Below are 19896 nucleotides of genomic sequence, written 5' to 3'. Positions count from 1 at the left end.
TCCGTTTCATTTGCTTCACTGTACTGTGATATGTTATATTTCGATTGTATTTTTGTATTTTTTATTTCTACCTTGCGTTAATATAACTTTTGACCTCATATAAACTTATTTTTTGTCTTCAATTTCGACAAATATTAAATAAATAGTTTTTAAGGGTGGTATTTACAAAACACTCTGAATGACCTAAAGATAAAAATTTTCATGCCGAGCAATAGTAAATATTAGACTATTTTCAGTTAGTTTGCAATTTTAAAATTAATTTAAACTAAAGTCTGATGAAAAAAATATCACTAACAAAGTCTTAAAGTATAAATCAATATCATATGGTTGATTAGTCACTAATTTTAATAAAATTAGCACTTCATTATCCCTTAAAAAAGCTCAATTAGCCGCGTGTAATTAAGGTCCGCGATTGGCTGTGTGTATTGTAGGTCCTCGATTAGCTGTGCGTATTGTAGGTCCTCGATTAGTTGTGTGTATTATAGGTCCTCGATTAGCTGTGTGTATAGTAGGTCCTCGATTAGCTGTGTGTATTGTAGGTCCTCCCTTGGCTGTATGTATCGTAGGCTGTGTGTACGAAAGTCTTTCGCTAAGTTCTTTATAATAATAAAGTTCTAATTTGAAGAAAATATCTAAAACTGTTTTCCAGTTTAATCTCAATTAAAATCCATTTAAATAGCAAAAAGTATAATCGTTTTTTTTTTATTTAAAACAATTTATTTCGAATATTAAATTTAATTACAAAATATGTTTAATTTTATTTTTTTTCGAACGTATAGTTCTAATAAGTTCTAATTAATAATAGAGACTTAAATAATATATTAGTCCTAAGAAAATGTCAGATATAAATTTTTAGAAGCTTCTAATGTTATCACTAGATCATTTTATCAACAAAGTAAAAATAATTTGATTACAATTTATTAAAAGAAGTCTTATCATACAAGAAAAGTAAGAAAATGGTTTTCTTTGAAACGCGTGTCAACATTAAAATATGTGTAGGGCGAATTTTTAAAAATCTGTTATTTCAAAAGGTAATTCATGTTAAAATCATCTGAATTTTACTGAAAAAAATAATTTAAAAAAGGAGAGCTCTTTAAGATAACAATTTAATTTTAAATGACTACATTTTAATTAATAATGACTAGATAATGGTATTATTTTTCATTAACACGTTCTTCGTTATAAACATACAAACACTTTCAGTGAAATAAAAGTAAAGAAAATAATTAATTTCTCTTAAAATTGCGTGAAAACGTTTCTAAGCATTTCTTACATATCAAGAAAGTTAACAAAATATGGATGTGATAATATTTCAAATAGGAACAACCATTTATTCCTATACATTAACTGATGAGCTTTCATATACATTTAACTGATAAAAATGAAATGAAATCAGTTAATATCGTATGTAAATAAGTTTAAAGCATTTCCTTTATTTGTTTCATGTTTATTCGTTAAATACGAAAAAGACCGGGGTGGGTGTATCCGAGTAGGCGGTTTTTAAGTGCAAACGAGGACCCCCGCTGAACGTGTGGTTTTATCGACCAACCGAGGACGTCGTTTTTGCACGCATACACACTTCGACTCGGCTCTTTATACACAACTTTGATAAATGCTGACAATCGAGGACAAAATTAGATTTTGCTAAAAAAATTTCTGGGACTATTTCATGACCCCCTGAGTACGAAAATACCATTTTCTAACCGAGGACGTCCTCGGTTGGCACGAGGTCCTCGTTCGACGGTGAAATTGCCTGTGTGTGTCCTCGTTTGCCGGCCCTTGCCAACACACGCACGCACGCACGCACGCACACACACACACACACACACACACAGATATATATTATCTACTTATGGTATCTGCTCTGTTCGTCAAAAAATAAGTGCATCTTATCACCAAAAATGATGGCAACTACTTTGTAGCAAACTACTTAATTCGTGCTTTTTACAAAATTGTAACTAATATTGAATAGAAAATTAGAAAATAAATTTAAACTTATTTGCAGGTAATAATTTGATATCGCATGTAGAGGTCATCAAAATTTTAAACCAAGTCTGGCACAATTTAATTAAACAATTACTAATATATTTGAATTTAATTAAAGAATAAAATTGATAAAAAGTTTTTGCAATAGGATAGTAAATGTATTTCCATAAATTTGTGTGTGTGTGTGTAATTGCAAGTCCTTTTAGAGTCAATGAAGGCTAGAATTGAATCAATATAAACCGATTTTGTTGGAGATGACTGGTTTTCATTCTATTCTAACAAACAAATTTTTTCCAACAAAACTAATTTTACTGGAGAGACAAAAATCTCAATAAATAAGTATCTGTTTCATAAATAGAGTATTTTATTATTTGATATTAAGGTACGGGGACTAACAAAATGTTATATTATAACAAAACATCACCTAACTTTTTAATTTAAAAAGTAATTAGAACTTGGAGATAACCAGCCAATACTGGGCATTATTTTTAACAAGCGAAAATATTTATAAATTGTCATTCCGAAATGAAATAAAGACTTTATTTAAATCTTAGACTATATATTCATGAATATTTGAGTAGATTCAGAAATCTTTTACTCCATGACAATCCATGCTAAGCCACTTACAGATTTCGTCTTAGAAAGAAAAAAAACTTATTTGGTTCATGTTGTAAAATTCTTTTTGATGTTTGAAATTTTCTTGTGGTTTATGACAACTTTTCAAAAATATGCTTCCTTAACTGGTTAGGGTGTCACTTTTAGGGTACTTTTTTGTACTAAGAAAAAATTAATTTGTATAAAAGAGATACTTCAACATCACCAGGAGTAGTATTTTTATAATTAAAATTGCTATAAGGCGTCACATGAAACTGCTGTTTCTCCTTTCTCACTTTTCCATCAGAGCTTTTTGATAACACATTTTTCTTATAATGCTCCGGCCTCCTGCATTTGAATACAAGTAGCATACTATTTGTAGTCACCTCCTTTGCAATTTAGTTACATTTATACCTTCTTATTTCCTGGCAGATACCTTCTAGAAAGCTACCCCATTTATTACGAATTGTGTGATAAAAAAAAACATCAATAAAATAACAAGCCTAAACTAAATAACTCATTGTTAGGTTATGCGAATACATTTATAAGCATCAACAGTAGCCATCTAGAGAAATATTTCCAAGTTGATACTGAGAACAAGTCATCCCCTGGATATAGCATGTTCTTGAACTAAACTGAGATTTCACTGTACAAAATATACTTTACCAAGTAAGCACACATGAATTTTTTATATCCTTATAAGGTATTTACGTCAGCTAAGCTAATAAATGCAAGAATATCAAATTTGAAAAAAAAATGGAGATGGCTCGTTTTGAAATTCATCGAATCATTGGGATTCAACAAAACTCTGTTTACTCGGCAGTTATTTAATGCCGCCAAATGTTAAAATTAATTTGGAAAATTTATCTCAGGTGTAAATACAGTAATTTTTTCTGAAATGAAAAATTCTTTTATATTTTCAGGAGTGATGAAAATGGGGAATTTGAAAAATTAGCTGCCGAATGCAAACCAGAATGGCCCAACCAGTACACTTTCACAAAATGTTTAGCTGAAAATATCGTAGAAGAAATGGCATCGGATCTTCCAGTAGTAATCATTCGCCCATCAATTATAGTAAATTGTTGGAGAAGTCCATTGAAAGTATGTGTAATAGTGCTATGAAATGCAAAAAAAAAAAAAAAAAATATTAAATAATTATTAATGAAATACTTCAGTTTACAACTCTAGCTTAACCTTGGCTTTCTTTACCATAGAGTTCCGCTGCACTATAAAATTATAATAATGCAATAAAATTAAAAAATAATGCTATAAAATTAAAAAAAATATAATGCTATGTATAATTATGCAATATAATAATGTATAATAATGCTATAAAATTAAATTATTCTTATCAACTTCAAATAAACCTAACAAGAAAAAATAAACCTAACATATATTCTTATCAACATCATATTATAATTCAATTTTTTAGTGAATAAGAAACTGTTACAAATGATGCAAAGTAATTGCATTATCTTTTCAATTTATTTAGCTGTTTAGCTACTTAAAGTTAATATTGGACATAATGAATCAAAAGATAGTACTAAAATTAGTAATCAATCTTTTATAGAAATTTTTTGCATAATTTTTAATAATATTCTAGTTTGATTCAATATTTCAGTAAAGCAAAGGCTCAAACTTATTAAAATATAAGAATTTAATTTTTTTAAAGTTCGAGTTTAAGTAACTGCTATGATATTCACTAAATTAATATTTTTATTTTTTTAATTATAAATATTTTACCCCAGCAATTTTCATCAGTTAAAAGCTTTTCTATCATTTTTATACTTATAGGATGTTATTTTTAATTTTTTCCCAACTCAGAATTTTCAAATATGTAATTCCAACTTCTCTGCCCTGAGATAAATTTAGATTAGATAGATTGAAATGCACTTGAAATGCCTTATCCTACATTATTACTTAAAACCAGGCTTCGTTAGCATTTTTTTTAGTTTTAAAAATTTATAAATAATTTTTTCACTTATGATTCATTAATCACCTAATATCCAGCAATAGCTGATCGATACCAATTAAATTCCGCAACCGTTTCTCACTAACTATATTGCTGACGTAAAATATCCTCAGTGGTAGACAGATCATTGGTTAGAGTTCCCCTGTCGTTAGACTAACCGTGAGAAAATTTCGCGGTTTTCCTCTCCATGTAATGCAAATACGGGTTAGTTCCATCAAAAAGCCCATCACAAAAGCAAATTTCTACTACTTGATCCAGGAGTTCTCTTGTCTTCTGGATTGCGTATAAAATTACAGGACTATGGAGTTGAACCTCGGCAGTCGTAAACACAAAAAATTGGATCGGCTGATCTACGATGGTTATAAGATAATTATAAGTAGACTAAAATTTTTTGATTTGTTATTCCGCATTATTTGTTTTCAGGGCTACATAGAAGAAGGATTTGGAATAGTTGACTTAGTGAATTTGGTAAGCATTATTGATATTCTTTTGATGCTTTTCAAAATATTTTAAAGAATTACTTGAATTAAAATAATTTCTAGAAATTTAAATAAAAAATATTTATTTCCGTGGTTTTGCAAGAAATAAAATATTGAGTGCATGTCTCAGTTAATTTTCCAGATATTATGTTTATTTTATGCAAATTTTATCTTAAATTTTGTTGAAATTTTTTTTTATAAAAATAAAGAAACAGGATGAAAAGTAGTAGGTTTATCTGATGTCATTATTGTTATTGAATGACCTCCACCTTTTCAACCACTTTCTTTAGATTCGATATAGCATTAATCACATGTTCTATTTTCTATTATTGTTGTTGATCAATTAAAACTATTCATAATCTACATTATTAGAATTATAACTATGAGAGACGATTGTGATATGAGAATTACTATTTCAGTAAGTCAAAACATAACTTGTTTTTTTCTATTGTCACAATTTTTTGCCATAAAATGCAAAAAATAAAAAATTAGTAAAGAAACTCCCATTTCTTTATAATTGATAAAAACAATAGCCGTCATTACCAAATCATTCCATAAACTTTATTTAAAAAACTATGCCATGGTTATTATGCTTAAAACGGGATTTTAAAAAAATCAACTAGGTCAAAAATCAACTAATCTAAAATCAAATAGCAGCAGACGGCTTTGAACTTGGTGGTGAGGGAAGCTCTTTCTATAGACATACTATATTGACCTTCAGGGCAAAGGTCATTTATTTGCATGGAAGAGGAGTGAATCCTGGCACAATGCTTTATTAAAAGCAAGGGATCCTAGTGTTATTTTTCAAATTATGGTATCAAAATTTAGACTCTGTTTTCGATTAAAAAAGATAAACAAATTCACTTTATTCTGTATAATCATCTCATATTTTCCGGCAAATGACAGGATGTTAAAAAAACTTCTATGCATTCTATACTATTCTTCAAAGCATGAAAATTTATTGATATAAATGTCCACTGAAATTGTATGGAATGTAAAACAAAGATTTTTCTAATTTCCTTTCTCCAAAAACCATAATTATTCCTGAGAATAATCCATTTTTTTTTCTTCTATTCTTGGTAGCTCTAGGTTTCAGTGATCATACCTCGAAACTTCAGACTAGCAATACCCACTTTTTTGAACTTTATAGGAAAATATATTAAATATTCATATTATTTAAGCTGAAAATGTTGTTGCTTTTACTAATGCCTCATGCTAATAACAGCAAGCCTGCTTGAAATCAAGAGAATTTTTAAGGCGGGAGGTGCTTTTTTTCAGTGGCGCCATCTATGGCTAAAAATACGACTTCAGCCACACATACGTCACAGTCCGTTTTACAGGAAAGGCGCATTCATACTCTATTCATTCATCCACAGATCGTAATTTTGACCGGAACCAGAGAACGATCAATCTCCAGTTCCGTGACCTCCAGATGTATTGAATTGTTATGCAAACTTGGAGGACATTGTGACTCCAACAGCTTTAACATGCACCTGTCCAGTCACCATTTAATACATGGGGATTTTTCGGTCGGTGGGATTTGAACTCGTGATCTGACGTACACGAGCCCAATGTCCTACCGTCCAAGCTATCCCGGCCCTGCAACAGGAAATACAGTGATGAACAAAATTGTACTTTATATATTTTCGAGATAGCAAAGATTCAGCTCTAATCAACGTTCCAATAAATGGTATAGCCTAATTCATCAGGAATCTAATAAACTGAAAGCAAGGAAAAGGCAACCTGATTTGTATGTTGCTTCTTGCCTTTTTATAGCAGTTTTTCTGTCATTTGTCCCCGCCATTTCTAAAATATCGCTATAGATCATAACATCTTCAAGCTCATACTTTCAAATAACATTATTATGCAACAAAATTATTTGTAAAACTTTTTTATGTCACAAAATGTTTTGTGAAACATCTAACATATTAAATGCTTTATTTCTCTTTAACCACGATACAATTTTTAATCTAACATCACCAGATATTTTAACTGATAAAAAAATTTATCTTCTTTCAATGAATTTTATGAGGTTAAATTAAAACTTTATAATAAAAGAAATAAAACCAAATGTTTTTACAGGTAGGTAGAGGTTTCTGTAAAGTTATTTTAGCTGATAGGAATGCTCGCATTGACATAGTGCCGGTTGACACTGTGGCTAATATGCATATTGTAGCTGCCTGGAGTGTTGGTACAAAGAGGTATTGGATTTATTTACTAACAAAAACTTAAATTTCTTTAAATATTTGTGAACAATTAGTCGTTTTAATTCAAATTATAACCAAGTTTTTTTTCTTTTAAATTTAGGAGTTGGATTTCATTTGCATTTTGGCACGCATTTCCACTCTCTATAAATTTTCTTTGTTTATCGCGAATTTATTCATTTTCTAACTGGTCGTTAAATAAGAATGCTTTAACCTTTTTCGAGGCAGAAAATTTTGTTCCAAATATTTATTCTAGAAAAGCCTTGACAATTGTGGTCATCGCATGCATATCCATAACGAAGCCATTTGCTGAATCTTTACCTTTTTCAATACAAAAAGTGGTTGATTTAAAACCGCGTTGTTTAAGAGATAAGACAATTGCAGTTTTTGTGCCTCACCAATTTTGATGCAATTTTACTCAACACCACCGATAAGGTTAAACGTGCTGTGTAAACAGCTTTCTTCAGTGATATTTTTTAAGAGGCAGATATTTCTACATTCACTAAACTGTCATTTAAAACAATCTCTAACTACACTTTTAGAAATATTGAAGTCTATTTGGTTTACCCAAATTCACCCATAGTCGTTCGAATTTGATTCAAACTTGTTATGGTGCAAAAGTTGATTAATATAATAGTACTTCTTAACATGGATTTGGTATCCCAAATTTATCCCCTGTTTCTTTTGGTATAAAGTTTAATCCATATCAGTTTGATCACCGTAAAGATTTTTTTTAATCATAGAGTTAGTTTTTTTTTTACTTATAAGAGTACTCAAATTAAATTTTAATGTTTTACCATAGGCCGAATAATGTCTTACAATAATAGTAAATTATTTATTGTTTACGTTAGTAAAAGGGCTAATGTGTTTAGAGGTCAATTTGAGGTAATAGTTTGCAATAGAGGGCCTGTCTTACTCTTGGAATTAACTAAATACATTTAGAAATGAACTAAGATTGCCTTCATCATAGTTACGGCAGGCAGAAAAGCAAATAGCATTAAATATGCTAGTTGTTAGAGAAAGTGCAGTAATTTCTTTTTATTTAAATGGAGCTAAAATCTAGCAAGCATCACATTAAAATATTTACAAAAAAAAACAGGATTGTCTATAGTTAGCAATAAATAAATTGTTTAATTAAATAGATCTACAAAAAACACGGGATTGTCTACAGTCAATAGTGAATCAAAATTTTGCCCCGTAGAGCCATTGTTTAAATTTCAGGATGGTTCCGGAGTTATGAAAGCGGCATACAGAAACACAAATTCTTCCTTTTTTATTATAGATATACTAGGACGCATGAATCAAATCAGCTTTCCTCTCTTTAATTTCTTTACTTAATTATTAAATTTATTTCAGTTTTGAATGTAAATTAAACCTTAATTACATGTTCCATGAAACTTTGGAAATAATATGTTGGTGAGTTTTTAAATCTAGACGTAACTCGAAATGCGTGCAATGAACATGGATATGGTATTTAATTCCGTTTTTTTCCTTTTGTGAGTATTTCTTTTCTTTTTTAAGGAATAAACTAGTCAGTCCAAATACATTCTTCATATGATATCGTCTATTGACATAAATCACTTGATACAGTAGTTTTTTTAATTAAAATCTTTGAAAATCAACAGTTCTTTTAAGAGCTTGCCACAAAAGCAATCTATACATATATTTCTCTTACACGGCACCAAAAAAAAGCCTCATTACAACTCCCCGAATGGCAACGCTAGAAAATCAACCAATGATTGTTGCTAAAAATGTCACATGGCAAATGTCACATGAGGTGGCTCAACATATAGCGCTTTTAAAAACGGAAAAAATAAGCAGAGTGAGCATTATCAGGTTGTTCAATTCAGATTCATGCCCTAAAAACATGATAATATTTAATTTAAACTGGCTCAACATATAGCGCTTTTAAAAACGAAAACAATAACCAGAGTGAGCATTAGCAGGTTGTTCAATTCAGATTCATGCCCTAAAAACATGATAATATTTAATTTAAACTCAATTAGGAATTAATTAGGCTGGCCTTCTCCATGACTATAAATAAGTCACAAGGTCAGACTTTTGAGAAAATCAGTTTAGTATTGACTAAACAAGTTTTTAGTCATGGACAACTTTATGTTGGCCTGTCAAGAGTTAAGTCATTTGACAGTTTTTCAGTAATTGCTCCAAGATGCCAAATCTATAATTGTGTTTTCAAAGAAATTCTAAATGCTTAGTGTTATTTTCTTAGAGCTTTGCAGAAGAAAATGTTTTTTGGAAAAAATTTAATTGAAACTTCTATTGGCAGTAGGCAAGGGGAACTGCCAAAATCAAAACTCCCAGATTAGAAATGCAGCATGGCGACCTCCACGTGGTATTTCTCGGATAATGCTAACAGCCATGCATTTTAATTTATTGTACGTAAAACATCCTTATTTTGTTCTAAAATGTTATGTACTTTATCACAAATGTTAATTAATATAGAAATTGATTTCAATAATGCTGATCAACAAAAAATATTTCATTTGGCGATAAAACAAATTTTTGTGTTCTTGAAAATGAAAGACTTTTTGAGGGTTATTATCTCACAAGGAAAAGTTAGGGTTTAAAGTTTATATTTTTAAATAATAAAATTTTTTACTAAAACTTTCAGAATTTCTAGCATTAACTAATTTATTACACACATTTAGTTGAATTTAGGTGAGTAACTGTAATATTTGATAATTTATTTTGCTAATATGTTTCTTATTTAGCTAATGTTTTGATTTTTTCACCATGTACAATCTAAATAGCTAATATACCTTTTTAAAAGCCAATAAGAACATTGATAGAATTCTTCTACATAAGTACAATAATATGTCTTTGATGATAAAATACTATGTCTTTGATGATAATATACTATGTCTTTGTGCTAGAACATTGCGTTCACTGGCGAGCGAGCGCAGCGAGCCATGGTTCACGGCGTGAACTTCATAGGATTGCGTAGCAATTCTCGGGGGTTGGCGAGCGTTAGCGAACAGGGGGCGGAGCCTTCTAGTACACTTATAATAGTGGTTTTAGATTTATATTGTAGGAATGTAGAGTTTCAAAATTCACTTTATCGTTTAGAATTCTGACTATAAATACATAGCCTGAAAAATTATATCTGTAATAAACCTAACCATCTCGACCCTGAATAACGGGACATTGCCATGCAATGATTTTTTATTTATTTTATAACTGTCGTTAAACAGTCGACCCAATTTTTGAGTCTGTGACTACTAATGCTCATCTCCGTAGCCTTGTAACTTTGAACCCAATCCAGAAGACAAGGTAACTCCTGGATCAAGTAAAGGGAGAAATTTTGCCGTCGTGTTGAACTTTTTGAACTAAACCACTTTTGCGTTACATGGAGATGAAAACCACGAGAACCTCTCACGGTTAGCCTGGCGGAAAAGGGAATCTAACCCACGATTACTCTATCACTGAGGATATTTCATGTGGGCATTAAGGTCGACCAATCATCACTGGGATTCGAACTCGGTTCACCTCATTGGAAGGCGAATGCGCTATCACCTGAGCCATCGCTCCCTGCAATGATTTAATTTTATTTTATAACCGTCATTGAACAGCCGACCCAATTTTATGGGTTTATGACTGCTAATGTTCAACTCCGTAGCCTTGTAATTTTGAACCCAATCCAGAAGACAATGGAACTCCTGAATCGAGTGTTAGGAGAAATTTCACCTTCGTGGAGGACTTTTTGATGGAGCTAACCCGCATTTGCGTTACATGGAGAGGAAGACCACGAGAACCTCCCACGGTTAGCCTGACGGCAAGGGGACTCTAACCCATGATCCGTCTACCACTGAGAATATTTCACGTTAGCACTGTGGTCGGCTCAAGGGAGATGCGGAATTCTTATCAACTGGGATACGAACTCGGTTCGCGTCATTGAAAGGTCAACGCTCTATCCCCTGAGCCATCGCGGCCCTGTAATGATTATACTTATAGTGTTTAAATAAGTAAGTAAGCACGCGATTTTATGCTTAGTTGTTAAAGTTGGGTTGAAGAAACACATATTTTAAGCATTGCCAATTTTCGTAAACACGCATTTCGAGCTATGTCTAGATTTCGAAACTAATAATCAAAATGATACTTGAAATTAAAACTTGCTTAATTAAAAGAGTATTTTTTATGTTTTTTTAAGGTACTGCTTTACAACTTTTTAAAATATTTTTGTTCACCAAAATCAAAACTCTAGCTTGTTGGTATAAATTATTATATTATTATTTTTTTTTTTGAAATATAGAATGCCGTCCATGTCAATCATCAACTGTACTGCCGGACCCTGGTTTGTAACAAACGAAACATATATTAAGACCTATATGAAACTCTTCTCTCAGTTTTCGTTGCCGAAATCTTTTCAAAAACTCTCTTACTCCTTCGTAAAAAACAGATATTTGTATAAATTATTGGTAATATATGAGCATTATCTCCCAGCTTATGTTCTTGATGTCATATTTTCTCTTCAAAAACGCAAAGTCAGGTATATTTGTCATTTATTTTTAGTGCTTTTTGTTTCTTAAAATGCTATATAAAAGGTTCTCAAATTCCTGCAATTATATATATATATATATATATATATATATATATATATATATATATATATATATATATATATATATATATATATATATATATATATATATATATATATATATATACATACAAATAATAAAATAATATAAAAAAAGAAAACTATAAATAGGAAAAAACCAACAGTGTTCCTCAAGACACATCTATAGGTATAATTTAATGCGATATTTCTGAATAAAGAAAAATTATCCTAAGATAAAAATTACTTTTTATATGCGTCGATATCGCAAAAAAGTTTTTTTTGAAAAAGAGCATGAAATAAAGGAAAGCAATAACCAAACTTACCGGCTAGCAAAATGCGGTTTAGGTTTAAAAGTAAAATACTAATTAAACAGTTAACAAAATTCGCGAAGAGGTAAAAATCTTTAAACTTGTGCTTATAGCTTGAATCGAATAAAATAAAATTAAAAAATATATTTGGTGGAAAAAAATTTTAAGCAAGTAACATATTAGTGCTGCCATCTATGAGAAAAACTAGTAAAAACATTTTTATTCGGAAAAATAATTTAATGAAACCCAAAATGTAATTAATTTTATTACAAAAAAAAGAATAAAAATTGGCAAACGTTGCAATTTAATTAACAGACATAAATATACAGTGGTGGCCAAAAGTGTGGACAATTTTTGAAAGTTTCATGTTTTTCAACTTTGTGTGCTTGTAGAATTTATTAATTTTCACTTAAATACAAACGTTGTATATCAAATTGAAGGTAATTTATTGTAAAATTTAATAACAAAAATAGAATTAAAATATCTGTATTACAAAAAAGTTATGCTCATTTTAGTAGAACAAACAAACACAAATCATTTTGAATAAGGACGTGTTTTGTAATAAAAGCGTACTAGACAATCACAAACACTGTTCTTAGGACCAATCAAATGTCTGTAACTATAGTTTAGGTTATTTAGATGGTAAAAGAGTTATTGCTGTGGAAATATTTTGTGGAATGATGCATACTAGTACAACTAAATAGAGTATTACTGTTTTTGAATATTTAAGGTCCTTTTTTTAAAAATTAAACTAATTTAAACAATGTCATCAACAAGAAGAACTATTTGGACATCTACAAAAAGAAGCCGAATTGTCATATTGAGAGAAAATGGCCTCTCTTATGCTGAAATTGCAAGACAGTTGGTGGTTCAGCAGGGCCGGATTAAGACCTCTTGAGGCCCTAAGCACTGAAAATATTTTGGTGCCCCCCCCCCTCAAACAATTAAAATATATCTAGTATTAAGTCACGGGTTAATTCAAAATTTTTTGTAAAAAAAAGTATTTATTCAAATTAAATTAAAAAATATTAAAATCGAATCAATTGAAAACTTTTCAATTAATATTAAAAAAAATAACTTATGTTTGTGTGTATGTACAATGTGCAAAAAAGCAAACAATTTGAATGACTTATGATCGAAAGTTTGAACTTTTATATACTACGACTCAAAATACTTTAAATTAAAAAAATAGACAAGTACTTTTTCCAAAAAAAGCATGCCTTTTTTTTCAATTGATTCGAATTCTTGACTCTCGTAATAAATAGCCATGTCTCGAGAATTTTTCAAACGAACTAAAACATTTTAGCACACAATAATAAAATTCATTTACCTAAAAATAGTTCCTTGTAAAAATAATTTTTAAGAAGTATTAATCATTTTATATTATTTTATTTTTTAAGAGAATAGTCGAATGAACTTTAAATGAAAAATTTAACAAACGTCATTTTGAATGACAAAATACAAAATTTAATGTGTGCTAAATCAATCAAATAAACCAATTAATTATTCAATTTTAAGAAAGTTATATATTTGACATTTAATTTCTCAAGACAGATTTCGACAGATTTCGTTCAAATTTTATATTTTACCATTTAAATTAATATTCTTTAAAATTATATAAAAATTTGTATATTTTTAAATTCAAAATTGTTCCGACCATTAAGAATAAATAATTAAAAAAAACTATTTTTGACAGGGAATTATTTTTAGGTTAATGAATTTTATTATTAGGGGCAAAATTTTTTCAATTCGTTTCAAAAGTTCTCGAGACATGACGAAATGCCTGAAAACTACAACTGAATAAAAGAATCCAAACTTTCAACCTAAAAAAACTTTTGGAATCTTAATTTCCATATTGTGAATACCATCAATATTTTGAGAGGCAAATATCCAAATTCAACAACAACAACATTTATATATGTAGGTAGAAGAAGCACGTTTGCCTGATTTCATAACTTAAAATATCTTCTGCACCAACTAATTAGCATATTTTAAGTTTGGCCCTCAAGCCACTTAGATTGAGATCTAGTAAGTTAAAATCCGATCATTAAATCAATAGTTATTCTGGGTTTTTATTTCTTTTTTATTTTACGCACTGTATATAATAAAGCATAACTTTTACAAGTAATAATGCTTTTCATTATTCCTTTTTCCTTATTAAACCTAATATATTAATAATGATAGGAAGAGAAATGAGGGGAAAAATAGTGATGAGTAATTTTATAAATGCAACAATTATCTTTAATGATCCTATAAAATCTGGATTAAAAATCAGAAATGAACTTATTTCATAATAACAACTCACTCTAGATTACATCTGTGGAAAACAGAAATAATTATCTAATAGAATTATTACTATTTTGTTTTATATTTTGGACATTCTCGTAGTTAATTGACCTGTCAAAGTCAAAGGTACAGAAGAGCTTAAGAGCAATAAATTACTATAAATTAAATCTTAATTTGACTAGTGAAAAAATGACCATTTAGAAAAAATGATAGAAATCACTTAAAACTAATGCATTAAACCTGTACTTGAAATTCTCATAAGTGATAGCAGAAACTTGGGTCTTAAAAAGCTGTTACAGTAAAAAAACACTCTGTCCTCAATAAGTAAATAAATGCATAAGCAAAATGCTTTAAACAACTATAAATTCAATGATCAGATTTTCATTTACAAATTCAGAACATTCGTGCTTTTATAATACAAACAAAAACATAAATATAGCAAGAATGAATATAATATAAAAACTGAACTTAAATAATAATCAGTAGAAAATAACAGACCATCATTTTTAATTTATTCACTTTTTTTGTGTTACGATATTTTTTATTCCTGTATAAGATAAAGTTGAATGACAAGGAATTTAATTAATATGCTATACAGTAAATAAGCGAAGAGATATTTTATAAAAGCATTTAATGAAAAATAATAACAGCGAAATATATGTTTTTGCGAAGCGTTCTATTTACATCTCTTGATGTTGCCACCTTTTTATATGAAAGTGAAACTATTCTCTGCTGTAATAAAATTACACTTATGCGAACCTTACATTCGGCCCCGCTCAATGCTAAATGTAGATATTTACATTGAAGCGTAAACATTAAGGTTCTAGGACAGATTTTGTCTAATACGTCTTTCAGGCGGGCGTCGATTGCGTCGCAGATCGTAGCGGCTCGATATGATGTTCGGGTAATTTTCAGAATCCTGGATGTTTTCTACTGGATGTAATTCGGAAACTGATTCTTCCTCTTCTTCCGAGCTCTCTTCTTCCTGGGTGACTGGCGTATCTCGCATGTGATATGGACGAAGATGTTGTACGTGAACAACTTTCAAAAGATTCTTTCTTTGATCCATAGACTTGATCTCGTAGCATACGGCCCCGACTGGACGAACAATCAGAAACGGTCCTCTATAAATGGGAGAAAGTTTATGATCTCCTTGTTTAGGCCAGTCATACAAGACGAGATCTCCTGTCTTAAATGAATGTGACCGACGGTGAAGATCGAATCTGCGCTTATTATCTAGATGTTTTTCGTACACATTATTTACGGCTTCGGCCCTGGCTAAAGTAAGAAGGTCAAGTTGATCTTCACGTGGCGTGCAATCGATGAAATTTGCAATGTGCAATTCACGTGGAAGGCGTGGTTCATATCCATGAAGCAAATAAAATAGGGATCTTTTAGTTGAATTTTGTCGTGTGGTGTTGATTGCTAATAAAGCGTTAGGTAATAATTCATCCCATTTTTCTGGATGTACATCAATTATTTTTCTCAAAGTTGATGCAATGACACCATTGGCGCGTTCAACAATGCTATTAGCTTGTGGTGAACATGGTGGTGTCATGGACTGTTGTATTCCATACTTTTGTAAAAAGCGCTGCGTGTGGCGCGCTGTAAACGCAGTTCCTCTGTCTGATAAATACATGCTGGGCGGCCCATATCGAAGTATGATGTTGTGATATAGTGCGTCAGTCACTGTATGTGCTGCGAGAGAAGCAGAAGGTGTCGCAATAACATAGCGTGTGGCATGGTCAATCTGAACGAGCATGTTGGTGTTACCAGCTTTGTATTGCGGTAAGCAAATTATGTGATCAGCAGATACAATTTCCCATGGGGTTGTAGGAATCGGCAATTGCTGTAATAAGCCATAAGCGTTGGCAGTTCGACGATTAACAATTTGACATTTATGACAACTTCGAACGTATAATTTGGTATCCTTTCGCATTTGTGGCCACCAATAGCGCTGCTGCAAGTCGTGAAGGGTTTTCTTGGCATCCATATGTCCGACATCATCATGGCAAGCAATCAATGTTCTGTCTTTCATGGATTTCGTTATTACAACAACAGATTTCAATCCATTGTCTTTAAGTCTTACAAGCGTATTGTTCTCAATCTTGTAATTGGATATAATTGACAAAGTCTTTTTATTAGGGTTATCTTCTTTGAGTAGGCGAAAAATGTACTGACAAAAGTCATCTCTGTTCTGTTTTTCACAAATCTGAGATTCACGGCTTGCAGTAACAGTTACACAAATAGCTGGTTTCGGATAACGTGAGAGATGATCGGCAATAACATTTTCTTTTCCAGGTCGATGAATAGTTGTAAAGTCAAATTGTGCAAAATCCACCAAATATCGAGCGAATTTCCGATTGAGAGATGATTTCGTAACAACATATGCTGTCGTATAGTTGCCTGTTATCAGCTGAAATTTGTGACCAATAAGATATAGACGAAATTTTTCAGTAAGTGCCCAGTGTACAGCAGCTCACTCCAGCTCATTGCTGTGGTAGCGTGTTTCAGCATCTTTTAAAGTCCGTGATGCATATTCAATGTTACATCGTTTTCCATTTTGCTCTTGAGATAAACATGCACCTAGTCCTGAATAAGATGCATCAGTTTCTACAAAGGTTGGTAGTCCTTGTTTGAAGTACGCAAGAATAGGAGCGGTAGTGATCTTGGTTTTCAAAGTCTCGAATGTTCGATGTTGGTCATCAGTTAAAGTGATTGTCGCATTACTTGTCTTCTTTTCTAATCCTTTAAGAATATTTGTGAGCGGTTTTGTAACAACAGCATAATTTCGAATGTGCTTTCTAAACTGATTGGCAAATCCTAGGAAATTGCGGACTTCATGAATTGTTTTTAGAGTAGAGTAACGTTCAACTGCTGCTGTGCGTTCTGGATCAGGGCGTTCGCCATCTTGGGAAATAATTCGACCAAAAAGAGAAATTTCTGACTCAGCAAATTGCGACTTTCCTGGATTTAGCTTGAATCCAGCTTTACGAGTAACTTGAAAATTATTGTAAATAACTTTAAGGTGGTAATCACAATTATCATGTGAAGTTGAAATGTCGTCAATATAAGTATTTACATTATGTTCAGCAAGGTGGTCGTATGCACATTTTATTGCTCTTGTCATTGTAGATGGGCCGTTAGTAACACCAAATGGCATTCGAAGAAATTCATAATGTCCGTCGGCTGTTACAAAACCAGTTTTGTAGACGTCAGATTCTCTGATACGAATGGTATTGAATGCGGATTTTACATCCATTTTAGAATTAAAGCGTTTTCCTACTGTTCGTTTAATCACATCTTCCATCTGGTCGATTGCGTGCGGATCAATCTTGGTAATGGAGTTGATAGTGCGTGAGAAGTCTACAACAACTCGTCTTGGAGTGCTTTCTTGGAAGGGCTGATCAACGATGATAGCAGGGGCGGCGTAAGGCGAGTTAGAAAGGCGACAAATTCCTTGCTTCAACCATTTTTGAATTTGAGTGTTCATAAATTGGCGATCTGGCTCTGTAAGGCGATATGGTCGACAACAAATAGGCTTGTCATGTTAAAATTCTATTTTGAATTCCACATACGGACATAGTCCAATATTGTCATCGTCAGAACAAAATATGTCTGCAAATTGTCCAATTATAGTATCAAGTTGAGTTTGCTGAAGCTCAGATAGTCCTGCAGATTTTGGAATAAGTTCAATTTGAGGAGGATGTTTACTTGGCTTAACAACGTTGTCTAATGATGGTACTGAGAGTTCTCTGGGAGCAATGCAGTTAATGCTAGGTTTCGAAGAGTGAACACATTCGTATAGATGGAGTGCAGACGATGTAGAAATACATAGTTAACCATTAAAGTCGTAAGTGCATCTAGCTTGCACTTGGTGTAGCCAATCAAATCCCAAAATGAGCGGAAATGGAAGTTCGGAGCAAATTCCAACCTTGGTCATTAGATGGTCAATGTTTCCAACCTTTATGTTTAAAGAAATCCATCCAATAGGGTTTATTAAATGGTCGACGACTTGAAATTGTCCATCAGTCCATGGGTGCATAACAGCATTAATAGGAACGCAAGAATATTGAATGACGGTAATATCTGCATACGGATCACAGAGGGCTTGAATTTCTGTATTGTTGTCAATAGTAACAGGTATTAAGGCACGCTTATTTGTTTGAGTTTTAATATAGTTTATAGAATGATCATTTTCATTTGCAGGCTCAGATCTTGTGGGAGGAATGTTGCGATTTGTGTTGCGACGTAAATTTGGATAAATTGAAATGGTGGAGCTGCGAGGTTCATTATTACTTGAACTAAGTGAGTGTCTAGTTGACAGAAGCTGAGTTCCCGGTTCGTTGTGGGATTCTTGAACGGATCGTGAAGAATTACGTGATTGAGTTGTAGGTAAATTTCGTTGAGGAGGAGGTAAACTGCACATAAAAGAAGCATGATCTTTTTCACCGCATCACCAGCAAGTAATATCTTGAACATCGTCAGTAGCAGGGTAATATTTACGTCTTTGTTCAACGTGCGAAATGAAATTTTTTGACTGATTTTTCGGTACTGGAAATAAATTGTTAGCTGATTGGCGTGACATATTTTCTTGTTTGAAACTTCGAATTGCATCAAGTGCGGCAGCTCTGTCAATTAATTCTTCGACAGTAATGGAATTCTGAGTAGCTAATTCAATCTGCCATTTTTCTTCTGTAATATCACCAATTATCATAGAAATGCGATCAGCTTGGGGTATAGTAAACGGAGCTTTTTCAAGAAGAGCATCCTTAGCATAAATATAATCAACTAAACTTTCATTAATTTTTAATTTACGAGCGCTCTGATGAGCTAAAAATTCTTGCATTGTAATACGCCTTTTAATTCTGGCAGCGAGGGCAGTTTTCCATTCAGTCCAGTCATTATAAATTTTACCTCGTGTCATTTGCCAATTTTTTGCAGATCCAGCGAGGCGAGAAATAGCATTAGTTAACTTAAGATCATCTGACCAATTAGCTAGTGTCGCAATTCTATCTACTTCTTTTATCCATTCAGAAGCATTATCAATAGCATCTCCTTTAAATATTGAAATGGAATTTGCGGTATCATTAGTGGATGTAATTTGAATGATATTTGGTTGACTTACTTGTCTGTCCAGTAATTGTTTTTGAGTCTCCATAAATGTAGCGAGAATTGCTGCAATATTAGAATCAGTTTGCGAGAGAGGAGGTGAAGGGGCGAGTTGACGAATATATTGACTGCTTAAAAATTCCACTTGTTTCTAAAGTAATTCAATTTTAGTCAATAATTTTGAGTTGGGGCTGGGATAGCCTGGTCGGTAGGGCGCTGGGCCCATATCCAAGAGGTCGTGGGTTCGATCCTCGCCGGCCGAAGACTCCCCGTGTAGTAAATGGTGACTGATGCACGTTAAATCTGTCGAGTCTCAAAGTCCTCCATGTTCCAACAGCAAATCATTACCTCTGGGGGTACTGATCCAGGAGTTTCC

At 31.8% G+C, this 19896-nt stretch overlaps 1 protein-coding gene across 4 annotated transcripts in view; it reads left to right on the top strand.

Moving 5' to 3' along the window:
* LOC147807200 (fatty acyl-CoA reductase 1-like) overlaps positions 1 to 19896 on the top strand; it is a 90464-nt gene that overhangs the window by 57276 nt on the left and 13292 nt on the right. For 3 of the 4 annotated variants that reach the window (XM_087167953.1, XM_087167952.1, XM_087167954.1), the window contains exons 7-10: positions 3504 to 3681; positions 4976 to 5020; positions 7114 to 7232; positions 11506 to 11742. In XM_087167953.1, the coding sequence (XP_087024079.1) occupies positions 3504 to 3681; positions 4976 to 5020; positions 7114 to 7232; positions 11506 to 11742 (579 nt within the window). The remainder of the gene's footprint in view (positions 1 to 3503; positions 3682 to 4975; positions 5021 to 7113; positions 7233 to 11505; positions 11743 to 19896) is intronic. The other variant, XM_087167955.1, reaches the window with a different exon arrangement.

Source organism: Parasteatoda tepidariorum, chromosome 7, assembly GCF_982258835.1.
Source record: "Parasteatoda tepidariorum strain Cologne lab strain chromosome 7, Ptep-v5.0, whole genome shotgun sequence".
NCBI classification, from domain to species: Eukaryota; Metazoa; Arthropoda; class Arachnida; order Araneae; family Theridiidae; genus Parasteatoda; species Parasteatoda tepidariorum.
Note: the sequence above shows the minus strand (reverse complement) of the source record. Positions and strands in the feature narration are given on the sequence as shown.